The following is a 14,823-nucleotide window of genomic DNA, read 5'->3' as shown; positions in this document are numbered from 1 at the left end:
AATTGAAAAATTATTAGGGAATTGATCTAGCCCACTTAGATTAAGTAAGTAATTAAAGGATATAATAATGGGTGTTAAAGGTACGTTATGGCGAGTTGGGAGTGGTTTGAATCAGAAACTAACTTTTTTCCTTCAGGTCTTAATCAATTAGTCAAGGAGCACTCTCCAAATGCCTATAAAGAATTTCAATTGAAGAATCTTTTTGGACGGAAGGTAGCCATTGATGCTTCTATGTGTTTATACCAGTTTTTAATTTCTGTCAGGCAATCGGATGGCCAACAATTAACTAATGAAGCCGGGGAAACAACCTCTCATTTATCGGGGATGTTCTATCGAACTATCCGTTTGGTTGAGAATGGTATAAAGCCGGTTTATGTTTTCGATGGAAAACCACCAGTGTTGAAGGGTGGAGAGTTAGAGAAGAGAATGTTGAAGAAACAGGAGGCTTTGAAACAGATTGAAGATTTGAAAGAAACTGGTACTGCTGAAGAATTGATGAAGTTTGAAAAAAGAACAGTTAGAGCATCAAAAGAACAAAATGAAGAAGCTAAAAAATTGTTAGAATTAATGGGTATTCCTTATGTTGAAGCACCATGTGAAGCTGAAGCACAATGTGCTGAATTGGCCCGTGGTGGGAAAGTATTTGCAGCAGCATCTGAAGATATGGATACTTTATGTTACGAGCCTCCTTATTTGTTGAGACATTTAACATTTGCAGAAGCTAGAAAAATGCCAATTGATGAGATCCAATATGCCACTGCTTTGGAAGGATTGGGTTTGGACAAATCAACGTTCATTGACTTGTGTATTTTATTGGGGTGTGATTATTGTGAAACCATAAAAGGGGTGGGACCAGTTACTGCATTTAAGTTAATAAAAGAACATGGTTCATTAGATAATATAGTTAAATGGATTGAAGAAAACCCGGATAAGACTAAATATAGAGTTCCAGAAAACTGGCCATATAATGAAGCTAAAGAGTTATTCATGAACCCTGATGTTTTGAAAGCAGATGAAGTTAGTTTAAAATGGAAAGAGCCTAATGTAGAAGGGTTAGTTCAGTTTATGGTTGATGATAAGGGTTTTAGTGATGAAAGAATAAAGTCAGGGGCCGAAAAATTGAAGAAAGGTTTAAAATCTGGTGTTCAAGGTAGACTTGATGGATTCTTCAGTGTTGTTAAAAAGCCTGAGTCACCAAACGATAAGAAGAGAAAACAAGCTAACGAAAAGGGTAAAGGAAAAGGAAAGGCTGCCAAGAAGACCAAACGTTAGTTTAGTTTATTTAATTGTATATTAGTATTCTACGAAATAATTTTAATTACGGATTTTTGATTATGTATATTCATGAAAGAGAAGAAGTTTAATGTAGAATTAAAAATAAAAATAGCAAAAATGAAATGAAAAACTTTATTAATCTCTAGATTTTGGCTTCTTCTTTTCAGCTTCAGCAGCTTTTTCAGCTTCTATTTCATCAACATACTTTTTGATTTCATCAACAGTCATTTTATGAATTCGATCATTAGATTTTAAAACTGATACTTCGATATTCTTAGCACCAGTTTGAACTACTTCTAATAATGATTTTATTGTTAATTTAATAGTATGTTCATCATCCAATTCTTCTTCATAATTTTTCTCCAAAAATTCTTTCACAGTTTTAGAGGATCTACCAATTGCGTGTGCTTTCCATGCATTGTAAATTCCTGAAGGTTCAGTTTGATATAATCTTGGTGTATTATCATTACTATCAAATCCAGCAATGATGGTGGCAATACCAAACGGTCTAACCCCACCGGATTGGGTATATCTTTGTTGCACTCCAGCAACATATTTTGTTAAATATTCCACGGTGACTGAATCTTCTAAAGTTAATCTATGCGATTGGGCTTCCACTCTAGCTTTATCAACTAAAATTCTAGCATCGGCATTCAATCCGGCAAATGCTAATAAAACATGATTATCAACTTTACATATCTTTGATGGGGTAATTCGTGGATCTTGTAATTTCAATGTAGTTCTCTTTTCACATCCTAAAACAACACACTCTTTTCCTCTAACCCCTACAGCACAAGTACCTCTCTTTACGGCTTCTGATGCATATTCAACTTGAAAAACATGTCCATCTGGTCTATATTATAAGTATTTGTTAGTATTCTAAACTTCATTTCTCGAGGGTGGCGATCACTAAATCTTCCCGTTCCAATCACTCCCCCCGTCACAATTGACAATTGATACTTACGAGAAAATTGATAAAGCACTATCGTAGCCACTCATTATATTATATTAAAACCTTTGTATCAAAATTTAAAAGATAATCTATGATTAAAGAGCTTCTTCTGATAATTTCTAACTAGTTTTTGTTCGAAATTTGCCAACGGAGGAAAAAATTGCGACTTTTCACTTCTTTAAATCCAGTCGCGACATTTTCCGTGATGCGCGACATTTTTAGAACTTTTTCAGATTTGGGAAAAGATTCAGCTCTTGAAGCAAAGAAACCTACGAGTTTTGGGCAGAAAAGTAAGAATAATGGGCAAGAAACAGGAGAAAAGAGACAAGGGGTCCAAGGGAACTGGACAGAAAGGACCTCAGCCCCCCAAACAAGTGCCTAACAGGGAGCATTATTCCAGAATTTCATATTTGATTCAAGCTTCCAACTATTTTAATAATGATCCCAAATATTCTGTGTTGTCAAGGAACTTGACGAGGACGGCAGACCTTGTATCAAAGAAGACAGTATCCAAGCTTACTCCGAACTTGAAGAGAATGATATGTTCTAGATGTAATACGTTGTTGGTCCATGGGTTGACGGAGACAAAAACGATTGAAAATTCATCAAGACTGAAAAACTATAAAAGTGATATACTAGTAAGTCGATGCCAAACATGCCGAGCAGAAAAGCGGTTCCCAATAGGAAAAGATTTGGATTACACTTTATTCAGCGAGAGAGAAGGGGTTGCATTTAATGTTTAATGAGCTTTACGAAAAATTATCCCAATATATACTTTGCATTATAAGTTTAAATAAATATTTATTTCACGAGATTTAGTCCTTTGGGCCAATCATGTTTTCAGGTTTAACCCAGAAGTCGAAGTCTTCTTCGGTTATAACACCTAATTCCAAAGCTGATTCTTTCAAAGTTAATCCTTTTTTATGAGCATTCTTAGCAACTTTAGATGCATTATCGTAACCAATCTTTGGATTCAAAGCAGTGACCAACATCAAGGACTCATTCATAATTTTTGCAATTTTATCCTCATTAGCTTTAATACCTTCAACACAATTAATTCTAAAAGAATTACAACCATCACCAATTAATCTGATTGAGTTTAATAAATTTGCAATCATGACTGGTTTGAAAACGTTTAACTCGAATTGACCAGAAGCACCAGAAAAAGTAATTGCCGTATGGTTACCCATGACTTGGGCAGCAACCATGGTTAAAGCTTCATTTTGAGTTGGGTTAACTTTACCAGGCATGATAGAAGAACCCGGTTCATTTTCAGGTAAGCTTAATTCACCATAACCACATCTTGGACCACTACCCAAATATCTGATATCGTTAGCAATTTTGTATAATGAAACTGCAATGGTATTTAAAGCACCGGAAGCCTCGACAATAGCATCGTGAGCAGCCAATGCTTCGAATTTATTTGGGGCGGTTTGGAATTCAAATCCAGATTGTTTTGAAATCTCTTTTGCAACTTCAACATCAAAGTTTTTCTTGGTGTTCAAACCAGTACCGACAGCAGTACCACCTTGTGCTAAAAGAGATAATCTAGGTAAAGTAGCTTTAACTCTTTCGATACCAAAGGTTAATTGTTGAACGTAACCAGAAAATTCTTGACCTAAGGTTAAAGGAGTTGCATCTTGTAAATGAGTTCTACCAATTTTGATAATTTCATTAAATTCTTCTGATTTTGCTTTCAATGCATCACGTAACTTTGTCATTTCTGGAACCAATAAATTATTGATCTCGGTAATTGCTGCAATATGCATAACGGTTGGGAAAGTATCATTTGAAGATTGTGACATATTACAGTGATCATTTGGATGAACCGGCTTCTTGGATCCTAATTCACCCCCTAATATTTCAATAGCACGATTTGAAATAACTTCATTTGCGTTCATGTTAGATTGGGTACCAGAACCGGTTTGGAAAACCACCAATGGGAAATGATCATCTAATTTCCCACTGGCCACTTCATCTGCAGCTTCTTGAATGGCCTTGGAGATCTTTGGATCTAACCCAGCCAATCTTTCGTTGACAATTGCAGCTGACTTCTTCAAAATCCCAAATGCTCTAACAATTGGAATTGGCATCCGGGCTTGATCCCCACCAATCTTGAAATTCTGTTTTGATCTTGCGGTTTGAGCACCATAATATTTCGAGGTATCAACTTGGATTTCCCCAAAAGCATCGGTTTCAATTCTATAAGACATCTTCAATGTGTTCTATGAAGAAATGAAAGGGATTAATGAAAATTCAAAAAAAAAAAAAAAAAATTAGGCTGAAAATCTCCGAATTAATGAGATTTACTCGGAAAATTTTAATTTGTGACCCCGGAACAATCAGAAGCCAGATCTACAGACAGCCAGAACTACAGAGGGGTCTTCAGCAACAGCCAGAGATCAGGTTGTATTGAAGATGCGATTGTGTTGACGAGAAACAAGAAAAAAAAAAAGCAAGAATGGAGATATTTATTAGAAAAGTAAATGAAGAGAGTAAAGAAGTGAAGGAAACACATGGTTCTCAGTATATACATTAAGATATTCAAAAAGCTATAAGAACTTTGACTCCTTTTGTTTAGACTCGATTCTTCTTGGAGGGCTGACTTTGGCACCTCTCCAGTTGTACTTGAAACCGATTTCATGAGCCAAAATCTCACCAAAACCCAACATCATCCCGTTTATAAACGGCAATATGAGGTTGATTGAGCCTTTTTTCAATATAGACCATAAGTCAATGGTGTATGTTTCTTGGGTAACGGCCAATTCTTCTTCTTCTTCTTCTAATCTGCCCTGATTTATAATTCTGTCGGTATTCAAGATGTCTTCTTCGTTTACGAGTTCGTCCAGAGACATTTGTGACTTGACCACAGTTATATCGTTTGCTTCTGTGAGCTCCGAGAGCTCTCCTTGGGGTCTGGCTACTGACATTGGTGTATCGAGGATGAAGGAGTTATCGAAGGAGAGGATGGCGTTTTAACATTGGATGTTTTTTTGTCCTGGTGAACGGGTTTTTTTTACGAGGTACTACAAATAAGCTACTATCATAAACATTAATTGAGTCTATATAATTATAATTAGTTTTTCTTGATACCTACTGATTTACCTTCTTTCAATCTCTTTTGAGTTAAAGCAGCAATGATGGCAGCACCAGCACCAGAACCATCTTCAGCAGGAACAATAATGATTGGATCTTCTTTAGACTCCCATTTGAAGATATCTCTTAAACCTTGAGCAGCTCTTTCTTTGAAACCGGGGTATTTATTGTAAACAGAACCATCAGCGGCACAATGGGCTGATTTATAACCTCTTTTCTTACAAATGGCAGCAATACCACAAATTGATAATCTTGAAGATCTTTCACCGATCTTTTCAGCTAAAACACGGATGATTTTTCTTTCAGCAGAAGTGGTTTGAATACCTAATTGATTTTGGAATAAATCAGCAACATCACTTAAGTTTTCGAAAGGATCTTCTTCGATTTTAGCTGGGAATGAAGTATCTAAAATAAAAGAAGTTTGTAATTTTGACAAATCTTGATTTTTAAAGATTAATTTTTTTTCTAAAGTTAAATCTAATAAAATTAATCTTAAAACTTCACCCAAATAATAACCACTGATCATTTTTTCGAATGATTGTTGACCAGGTCTTGGTGATTCTTTATCAATTTGAATATCGTATTTAGTTCTTGGTAAAACTAAATGTTCATTATCGAAAGCACCATATTCACAATTGATTGCCATTGGACTTTCTGGATCAATATCGTCAGGAATTAACCCTTCTAATTTTGGAATATCTTTAACAACATCATAATAAGCACCATTACAACCAGTACCGAAAATCAACCCCATTTTAGCTTCGGAATCAGTATACATGGAAGCAACTAAAGTACCAGTAGTATCGTTAATTAAAGCAACAACTTCAATTGGAACTTGAACTTTCTCAATTGAAGCTTGTAATAAAGGAACAACATCTTTACCTTCAACACCATCAATGTCAAAACCTTTAGTCCATCTTTGTAAAACCCCTTCATTGATAGAGTTTTGAGATGCTGGATAACTAAAGGTAAAACCTAATGGCAATGGAGCAGAAACTCCTTCTGGGAATTCTTCATCAACAAATTTTTTAAGACATTCAGCAATGAAATCAAATAATTCATCAGATGTAGCAGTTCTCATGTGTTTTGGCAAAGCAAATTTAGATTGAGTGGTATCGAAATCACGATTGCCTCCTAATTTAACTAAAACAACTCTTAAATTAGTTCCTCCTAAATCAATAGCCAAATAATCACCAGTTTCTTTACCAGTTGGGAAATCCAAGACCCAACCTGGAATCATTGGAATATTCCCTCCCTTCTTACTTAATCCTTTATCTAATTCAGTAATGAAGTGATCGGTAATCTTGATTAATGTTTCTGGTGTAATAGTTAACAATTCTTCTAAATTTTTCAATTCAGTTAAAAGTTCTTGTGGAACATCAGTGAAAGTACCCTTTCTATGTTGTGGGGGTTTTGGACCTAAATGAACCATCTTGATTTGTGATTTTATTCTATTTCTTATACTATATAAATTATATAATTTACCTAACTAGTTAAGTATTGGGGATTAACTTGTTTTTATATACAAAAGAACAAAGCCAAAAAAAAAAAAAAAAAAAAAAATTCGACGAGATTTTCCAGTTTCTCCTGCTGTCGGTACAAAACCGTATAAACTCACCCCAATCAAAAGAAACAACAATAAAGCATGTTGAAAAGAGCCGTAATAAGCTATTGGTGGGGGTCAGATGTGTAATAACGCTTAAACTCCCAGCAAGGAACTAAGGTAAGGTGATGGGAGGCATCTGGTGATTTCATCATGGGGCCAGTCGTGGGAAACACTGGGAAAAATCAATGCTGCCGGATAAACAATAACGTCAGTCTTTGAGACAAGGCATCGGATGATTATGGTCCATGACCCCAAAGACACGAGATGATTTTGTAATGTACTCCAGATTCTTCCAAGGGGAGACTCCACAGATCAAGGCGGATCAACAAAGTTCCGTAACCGTCCCCAGCTGGAGAATTGAATGATTGTAGATAATCCGAAATACATGAGTTATTTCCGGGCTATTACCAGAGGTCTTTTGTTGTTTCGTCGAAGTTTTTCATTGAATCCCCCACTTTCTGGAGGTTAATTCTGATATTTTCCACGTAGTCATTCATTTCATCAAAGTTGGTTTTACGATATAACATATGATTATCATTTTCGTTACTAATTTTATTGAAAAATTGGTTTAATTTTTCATGTTTGGTTGTGTCGTTCGCTGGTTCTTCTTCCTGGACTTTGGCTAGGTGTTCAGAAGATTCTCTGGTGGCATCCTGTTGAGATTCGCCTTCATTGATGTGTTGTCTTGACATTACTTGTAAGAGGTTGGATTGCAGTTGTTTTAATTCAATCAATTTTGCTTCAAAAGATTCGTTGAAAAAGGATCCTTTCACTCGTACTTCTTCACTCATTCGATTGACGTCGTCTAATACATCGATTTGAGTCCATAACTTATCCATTTGGGTGATGGCGGGCTTGGCGGTTGGTAATTTATCCATGGTTCGAACACTTTCGTTAATGGAAGCCGCCGGGCCAGTTTCGGTAGTATTGGTTCGACTCAAGCGATTATTATAGTAGCCCGAAGTCAGCGACGCCCGCGTGTGACTAGGGCTGGTTCCTGGAACCCGTAATTTATCGGTAGACATTGGCAACTTGCTAGGAAGAAGGTGTAGTTGAAAGTTTTGTGCGGTACCGTTTTTTTTTTTTTTTGGCTTTTCTTTCTGATTTGATCAAGTACAACTACTTCTTTAATGTGGAAGAAATTACTATACTTGAAGCAGCCATTCCCAGATAACTATACCGATGAGTCGTTTCTTGATCAGTTGAAAACCAACCTGACGGTGGTTAAGTACTCGTATTGGAAGTTGGTGTATGATTTTTCGCTTATTTCAATGTACATTTCAAGTTTACTTTTAGTTATATTAACGTTTACCAGTATTTATTATAATCACATTAATCCAATAATCCCCATTATAATATCGAGTCTATCGTTGATGACGTTTTTAATCGGCTTGCCGAAAAACCTGCTATCAAATACTCAAAATATTAAGTCTTTCTTATTAATCAACTTTATCTTGCTTGTTTTATCCCCGTTACTTAAATCATTAACCAGATCAACTTCTTCTGATTCTATTTGGGCGTTATCGTTCATCTTATGTTTGATCAATATCGTCTTCCACGATTATGCCATGGACATATCCAAGATCATCAACTACAGACCGATTCTTTCCACCAATATCTCCATGGCCAATGGCATCGTTTTGGCATCGAGATTATCTTCAAATTTACAAGTATACTGTTTTTTATTATTTGTCCTACAATTCAATATCTTGCTTCCGTTCATTGATTTCAGTTTGAGGAAATTCTCCCGATTCAATCAGCACTATACTTTATTAATATCCATTCAATTGATTAGCTTAACGATGATTTGGAAATTGGCTAATTTCAACCTCTTCTTAATTTACTTCTCGGGTCAAATTGGTATTCTGTTTTGTCTTCCAGGTTACTTTTTGTTTTTACAAAAATATAAAAATGAATTACAAGGCCCTTGGGATCCGGCTAAACCTATCATTAAAACGATTTAGCTTCCTGTTTCACTCATCAAGTTGCTGATGACTGCAAACCTCCATGGTTCCTGCTGCTAACCTGCAATCCCCAGCACCATCCTGTCAAGGCCCAACCCGGGCTGTGTGCAGGTGTGCAACACCAGCTGTCAGACTGAAACGTTTGCTCAGTTGGTCAATTGGGGTATTGGTGTATTGGTGTATTGGTGTATTGGTGTATTGGTGTATTGTGTATTGGTGTATTGTGTAAGGCTTGGGAGATGGGCACGTTCACCAGACCCTAGATTGTTCGATTGTCTCATCATGAGCACCAAACATACTCTATCAAGACGGATTCCCAAACAAAAAAGAAACAAGACCAATTTTCGTGTTGAAATATCAAGGCCAAAGTCGTTCATAACTCACTCAAGCAAGCCCCGGAGGATGACCTTAACTGGAATCGTTTTTCACCAAATAAGTAATCTAGGTATAGCTAAACTAACTAATTCTACTAGCCCCAACCTGTAAAATCTATTTCATCGTAAGAGCAATTGCTGTTTATTGGTGAAATGAGTTGCTGCAAAACTTGTTTCGGCCCAAATGCTCTTCTCGTTCTCACACCATTGGTCTGCCAATGGCGTTGGCTTCGGTGTAGGCGTTGTTGTTGGTGTTGGCGTGGGCTTGGGCGTGGGCTTTGGCGTTGGCGACGTGGAAATGGTTAGAATCGATTAAACTGACTATCGTGTCGTATGGTTATGTTTACTGCCAAACACCAAAAAATAGAGACTTGTTATTTTTTTTTTTGTTTTGTTAACGAGCAAGTTTTTTGAGCACAGATCGTTGCTGCGATTTTTGCCTCATACTCCAAAATATTACAGCCTAGATGGAAGTCCTAGGTTGTTACCCCTTTTAATGGTTATAACCACAGTTAAACAGATTGTTTGCTTATTGATGACGATTGGTGGGAGACTCCAGCCAACTGAGGTTATTGACAAACAAATGAAAAATGCAGGAACCTTTGATGGAAAAAGTGGCTGTAAGATATTCATTTTGCAATTATATAAATATGGAGATGAAAGTCTGGTTTAGCTGGTATATTTTTTTTCTGTATCTGTCAATTAGTTCAATAAATCAATAATAATACAATAATGAAATTCTCAACCGTTTTATCCTTAGCTGTCGCTATTACCTCAGTCCAAGCCATCACTTACGGTGAAGCCGTCAATGATGTTGTCAAGAGAGCCGGTGGTGACTCTTCCTCTGGTGGTTCCTCTGGCTCCTCTGGTTCCTCTGGTTCCTCTGGTTCTGCTGCCGGTGGTTCTTCTAGTGAATCCGGTGGTTCTTCTAGTGAATCCGGTGGTTCTTCATCTGAATCTGGTGGTTCTTCATCTGAATCCGGTTCTCCATCCGAATCTGGTTCTTCTGAATCTGGTTCTTCTTCCGGTGGTTCTTCTTCTGAATCCGGCTCTCCATCTGAATCTGGTTCTTCTGAATCTGGTGGTTCTTCTAGTGAATCCGGTTCTTCTTCCTCCGGTTCTGGTTCTTCCGGTGGTTCTTCTAGTGAATCTGGCTCTTCCTCCTCCGGTTCTGGTTCCTCTTCTGGTTCCTCTGGTTCTGGTTCTTCTGGTTCTGGTTCTTCTTCTTCTTCTTCCTCCGGTGCTTCTAACAATGCCGGTGTTAACATTGGTGTCGCTGCTTTGGGTGCCATTGCTGGTGGTTTATTACTCTAAGTGGGTTAATCTAACTAGACTAAAAGTGATTTTGTAATTTTTATTTCCTTAATTTTTCTAATATCTGTGATATTTAATTTTCTATAATATTATTTTTAATATTACGTTTTTTTTTCAACTTTGTCAGCCTGTAGCTTAATCTGTCAGCATGAACTTTATGTCAGCCTGTAATTGATGCCCGTAATTGATGTACGTAACTTAAGCTTTCGGATTTCAGCCTGCCTGGTTGCAGCCTGACAGCTCTAGTATCCTGTTCCGACGTCACCTCTGTTAGGGTATCATCTCAAGTGCCTGGTCGGACTTGTGAACCCTTACTGCAGCATATCACCTCAGCACAGCGCCTACATTGGCACCTTTCTGCTATTTTTAGACAACCGTCCAACCCCTTCCTGCTGAAGGGGGGTCGCCATCAGCTTACCCACACCCAAGTATTCGATACCCGAGTTATCAATACCTAAATCTATCCAATAGCTACAAGTAAATGGCTGTAAAATAATGTCGCAATGTCGTCCACGTTTTATTTTTTTCTTCGCTTCGCTTTTTGCGACCACTTTTTTTTTACTTTTTCGGGGTATTGAAAAGTCACTCAAAACTGTTAAGCAGTGTATAAATAGTATAACCAGGCTTGGGTCTATCAAGTATAAATAGGATTAGAAATCATTGAAATGAAATTAATTACCCTGGCTCCCTACTCTTTGTTTGATCCTATTGTCATGAAGCTTACTATTTCCACTTTATTATTATCAACTTTACTTGCTTTCACTAAAGCTTCGGACGTTAATAGTTACGATATTGCTTTCGTCACTGCTTTAGTATCTGATTATAAAGGACATGCTAAAGACTACATAAATTTCATTCAAACTGCTGAAAGTGTTCCTGAAGAAGTTACTCATTTGGCCATTCAAGCTGCTACTTACACTAACGATGCTTATACTACTTTGTTGAATGATCTTGATGTCACTTCGTTGGAAAATTATGCCACCAATTTGCCTTGGTATTCAAGAATCTCCTCTGATGTTTCTGAAGCTGGTTATACCGATAGAGCCGAAGCGGAGACTGGTTCCAACTCTGGCTCTGGCTCCGGCTCAAGCTCTGGCTCCGGCTCTGGCTCAAGCTCTGGCTCAAGCTCTGGAAGATCATCCACTTCAAGACGTTCTGGTGACTCTTCTTCGATTCCTTATGAAGACACTACCCGTAGTACCCCTACTGGTGGTGCTAATGCCATGGGCGCCGGTTCTTATACCCAGGTCGGTGCCATCTTAGGTGCCATCGCCCTCGTCTTGCTCTGATTGTATTTTATTCTGTATTATAGCTTTTGATACCCATATATTCGTTTGTTGATTGATCTAATTGTAGTCTCGACGCATCGTTAGATTGCCTAATTGGGTAATCTCAAACAACCCCGATTGTTTTTCAGCCCGTACACCGAGCCTCGTAAAAATGTCGCATCCTTACGGCTACAATTATAATTTAAAAATGCAATTATATCAATTAACTGGTGGGAGCTGTAATAAATAATAGTAAGAATTGTAAGTTCCAGAGGAAATTGTCTAAGCAGTCGATTGGAATGTTATTTGAAATTTGGTTATTCTGGTGGTCTTTACTGCCAGTCTTGTTATAAATATCAGTCACATGATTGATTAAATAGACCAAGTTTTTATTTAGTAACTTTAATCCTTGTTCGAAATCAGGGTTTTTAATTAAGTATTTTGACCCAGAATCTCCATAGTAGTCCATTCCCTGTTTCTCCACTTGTTGGAGATCATGATATAATGGATATATCAATAAATCACTATAACTATCTCCATAAATGATTTTTAACTGTCTTTTCAAATGCTGTAGGTAGGTATCGTTTCTTTGTTTTTGAATCGGATCAAGGTTATTCAAGCTGGTCACCAGATCTACTATATAGCATTCACTTCCATTCAATATTAGGCGATATTTCAAATGCAGACGAGTAATCTCTGATAAATTTATAAGTAATTGAATAATGAAGGAAAGTCCCGAATTGATAATATCAATATTAAGCTGATGGACATCTTCACTTATCATGGAAATGATGTCATCCTCATAAGTATTGGACAAGTCATACTTATTATAATAACAAATGTCTAACAACTCTTTGATGGTGGAAGGAAATTCTAATCCCATGATTGTATACCGAATTGATTGGGGGGATTTATCAATCAATATGATCTCCTGGGTGACTTTCCCATACTCTTGCAATTTACTAATTATCGAAGGATAGATTAATTGATTTAAATTTTCAGTTATTGGCTCAATTTGGGATTTCACGATATCTAATCGATTTTGACCCATTTTTTTAATAATCGGGAAATCTTCTTCAATAACTGTCTTTGTTTGGTTTATCTTTATTTTTTTAGATACTATTTCTGATAATATGTTGTCATTTATAGACTTTTGTTTTATAATTAGCTTGTTTAATCTTTGAATCATTATCCTATACTTCTCAGTATCTTGGAGATCAGTATCCAAAGTTTTAAGCTTCATATGAATCTGTTGTCCCAATTTCAGCTTCAGCTCACTCAATTCTTTAATCAATTTATGGGAATTATTCAAACTTCTAATTGAATCAAATGAATATGATATACTATGACTGGTTAGTTCCCTTTCTTGTTTCATTTCACGTTTATAACACTCTTGGAATGTATAGTATCGTCCATTTAAGTTAAAGACTATGGAATTGTCGTTAAATAAGTCCTCGTCGGTATTACTAGATATCTGTTTCAAAGTTGGTAAGTATAATTCTATGAAGCTCATTAATTTCCATGCTTGATCTTGTATGTACACTTCAGACTCTCGACACCAAATCTTTAGTATAATGCTTTTGCAGTTCATCAAATTATTCGGTAAGCTAGGTAGATTTACGATCCCGAAATTGGGATTCGTGTTGCTTCGTACAATATCACTAATATATATTAACCCATCTGGGTTTTTGGAATTGACCAATTCCGATAAGTGGATCGTGAAAAAACTATCAAGTAGCTTCATGCGATTGATCTTTATCAAATCAATTTCGTTATTCATCCCATTGTCCAATGATTGAATCGATTGTATAAAACTAGTCCTTCGGGTTCTTCCCTTTTGTTTGTTCAATATTGCATTGTGTCCGTTGGAACTATCTAGATTAAGATTCCTCAACGATAGTGATCGTAGATTCTTGATCTTGAAATCATTTTGATTATTCATCCCTCTCCTTCTTTATCAATTGAATCCCTTAATTTTAGCAGGTGCTTTATTAGTGTTTTTTTTTTTTTCAAAACCAACCGAAAAAAGAGATCTCCTGCTTTGATAGCGATTTCCCATCAACAACTCTTCCACTTTAACCCAAACACCTTTAATCTACCTTATTGGACTTTGTTAGTTAATGTTAGTATGGCCAATTACATTGTATGTTTGGCCCATTTCTGCGAGATTCATGGTCCTTCCAGTATAAGCTGTACCCAATACACTACGCCAGAATTGAAATCTCAATACCTTCTTCCTGCTAAATCGAAATTACAAACATGTGCATCTTGTAAGTTAGTCTTACCCGATGATAGTATCAATGTGGTCACTAAAGAGAATAATCAACTTGGCGACTTGAAAAACAATAGAGACAATTCCATCTTTATTTCGACCCATTATCCAGTATCTCAAAAACGTTATACTTCATTGATGAAATTGGTAATGAAGTCGCTATCGGTTGAAACCACCTCAGATTTATCTAAACCCATCTTCTATGGTGATATAATCAATGGGTATTGTATAAACAAGGTATTCAAGATTAAAGACGTTAATGCCAGAGGAGGTGAACGAAAATACTCCTTCATGGTCATTTCAGACTCCGAGAGCGAATTGCTATCTAAATGGGATATTGTCAGTCAGTATCTCAACGAATTCATTTCCTTAATTCAAAAACAAGTCAATCTGGTGGTAGAACAAAGTTTGAATAAAAAAGAACAAGAAAAGAATAACTCTACAAACTCAAACATCTTCGTGGATAACGAAAGATACTTGAGAAGATCAATGAATAAACCAAGGTCTCTAGTTGAACTAACCAATGATGCCCAGATCTTTGTCAAAATTCATTTATGGGCAGTCGAACTCCTTAAAGACATTGACTAATTTTTCACATAACTTTACAACACTCGATCCTTTCCCTGTCCGATCACCCCTCTAATTGGACACACTTATACCATATCCATTCCTTAACGAATGCTTCACTGTTGCCAATTCCTT

At 36.6% G+C, this 14,823-nt stretch overlaps 12 protein-coding genes across 12 annotated transcripts; 6 read left to right on the top strand and 6 right to left on the bottom strand.

Annotated features, from left to right (window-relative positions):
• Positions 1-15: 15 nt before the first annotated feature.
• On the top strand, positions 16-1,324 carry HYPBUDRAFT_159779 (multifunctional nuclease). The gene is made up of 2 exons (XM_020222455.1): positions 16-80; positions 137-1,324. The coding sequence occupies exons 1-2, from the start codon at positions 68-70 to the stop codon at positions 1,270-1,272; spliced, it is 1,149 nt and encodes a 382-aa protein (XP_020079039.1). The 5' UTR covers positions 16-67; the 3' UTR covers positions 1,273-1,324.
• An 86-nt stretch (positions 1,325-1,410) lies between these two features.
• Positions 1,411-2,306, bottom strand: PRE6 (proteasome core particle subunit alpha 4; the record flags this gene model as incomplete). The annotated part of the gene is made up of 2 exons (XM_020222669.1): positions 2,240-2,306; positions 1,411-2,128 (listed from the first exon to the last, which is right to left on the bottom strand). Exons 1-2 carry the CDS (start codon positions 2,272-2,274, stop codon positions 1,411-1,413), a joined length of 753 nt encoding a protein of 250 aa, XP_020079038.1. The 5' UTR covers positions 2,275-2,306.
• Positions 2,307-2,565: 259 nt separating this feature from the next.
• Positions 2,566-2,949, top strand: RPR2 (ribonuclease P protein subunit; the record flags this gene model as incomplete). The annotated part of the gene is made up of 1 exon (XM_020224022.1): positions 2,566-2,949. A coding segment is annotated over one exon (384 nt), but the record flags the coding sequence as incomplete, so codon positions are not given.
• FUM11 (fumarase) lies at positions 2,950-4,457 on the bottom strand. The gene has a single exon (XM_020220528.1). It carries the CDS (start codon positions 4,438-4,440, stop codon positions 3,043-3,045), a length of 1,398 nt encoding a protein of 465 aa, XP_020079036.1. The 5' UTR covers positions 4,441-4,457; the 3' UTR covers positions 2,950-3,042.
• An 86-nt stretch (positions 4,458-4,543) lies between these two features.
• On the bottom strand, positions 4,544-5,337 carry MIM1 (Mim1p). The gene has a single exon (XM_020220527.1). The coding sequence runs from the start codon at positions 5,155-5,157 to the stop codon at positions 4,780-4,782; it is 378 nt and encodes a 125-aa protein (XP_020079035.1). The 5' UTR covers positions 5,158-5,337; the 3' UTR covers positions 4,544-4,779.
• On the bottom strand, positions 5,304-6,755 carry HXK2 (hexokinase 2; the record flags this gene model as incomplete). Its single annotated transcript, XM_020218218.1, has 1 exon — positions 5,304-6,755. One exon carries the CDS (start codon positions 6,753-6,755, stop codon positions 5,304-5,306), a length of 1,452 nt encoding a protein of 483 aa, XP_020079034.1.
• Positions 6,756-7,333: 578 nt separating this feature from the next.
• HYPBUDRAFT_101757 (uncharacterized protein) lies at positions 7,334-7,954 on the bottom strand (the record flags this gene model as incomplete). Its single annotated transcript, XM_020218141.1, has 1 exon — positions 7,334-7,954. The coding sequence occupies one exon, from the start codon at positions 7,952-7,954 to the stop codon at positions 7,334-7,336; it is 621 nt and encodes a 206-aa protein (XP_020079033.1).
• Positions 7,955-8,059: 105 nt separating this feature from the next.
• On the top strand, positions 8,060-8,893 carry GPI2 (phosphatidylinositol N-acetylglucosaminyltransferase; the record flags this gene model as incomplete). Its single annotated transcript, XM_020223386.1, has 1 exon — positions 8,060-8,893. The coding sequence occupies one exon, from the start codon at positions 8,060-8,062 to the stop codon at positions 8,891-8,893; it is 834 nt and encodes a 277-aa protein (XP_020079032.1).
• A 1,106-nt stretch (positions 8,894-9,999) lies between these two features.
• HYPBUDRAFT_146347 (uncharacterized protein) lies at positions 10,000-10,581 on the top strand (the record flags this gene model as incomplete). Its single annotated transcript, XM_020219958.1, has 1 exon — positions 10,000-10,581. One exon carries the CDS (start codon positions 10,000-10,002, stop codon positions 10,579-10,581), a length of 582 nt encoding a protein of 193 aa, XP_020079031.1.
• A 680-nt stretch (positions 10,582-11,261) lies between these two features.
• Positions 11,262-11,870, top strand: RBR2 (putative lipase; the record flags this gene model as incomplete). The annotated part of the gene is made up of 1 exon (XM_020223901.1): positions 11,262-11,870. Exon 1 carries the CDS (start codon positions 11,295-11,297, stop codon positions 11,868-11,870), a length of 576 nt encoding a protein of 191 aa, XP_020079030.1. The 5' UTR covers positions 11,262-11,294.
• A 202-nt stretch (positions 11,871-12,072) lies between these two features.
• On the bottom strand, positions 12,073-13,593 carry HYPBUDRAFT_103476 (uncharacterized protein; the record flags this gene model as incomplete). Its single annotated transcript, XM_020218268.1, has 1 exon — positions 12,073-13,593. The coding sequence occupies one exon, from the start codon at positions 13,591-13,593 to the stop codon at positions 12,073-12,075; it is 1,521 nt and encodes a 506-aa protein (XP_020079029.1).
• Positions 13,594-13,971: 378 nt separating this feature from the next.
• Positions 13,972-14,709, top strand: HYPBUDRAFT_100996 (uncharacterized protein; the record flags this gene model as incomplete). Its single annotated transcript, XM_020218089.1, has 2 exons — positions 13,972-14,514; positions 14,554-14,709. Coding segments are annotated over 2 exons (699 nt in total), but the record flags the coding sequence as incomplete, so codon positions are not given.
• Positions 14,710-14,823: the final 114 nt, after the last annotated feature.

The sequence above is a fragment of the Hyphopichia burtonii genome (genome assembly GCF_001661395.1).
Source record: "Hyphopichia burtonii NRRL Y-1933 unplaced genomic scaffold HYPBUscaffold_1, whole genome shotgun sequence".
In the NCBI taxonomy this organism is placed as follows: Eukaryota; Fungi; Ascomycota; class Pichiomycetes; order Serinales; family Debaryomycetaceae; genus Hyphopichia; species Hyphopichia burtonii.
The sequence above is the reverse complement of the archived record's forward strand: the minus strand, read 5'-3'. Positions and strand labels throughout refer to the sequence as shown.

What these genes read in the sequence shown, in the direction of transcription:
- MIM1 (XM_020220527.1), bottom strand. Translation starts at nt 5,157, where the DNA reads ATGTCAGTAGCCAGACCCCAAGGAGAGCTCTCGGAGCTCACAGAAGCA.
- FUM11 (XM_020220528.1), bottom strand. Translation starts at nt 4,440, where the DNA reads ATGTCTTATAGAATTGAAACCGATGCTTTTGGGGAAATCCAAGTTGAT.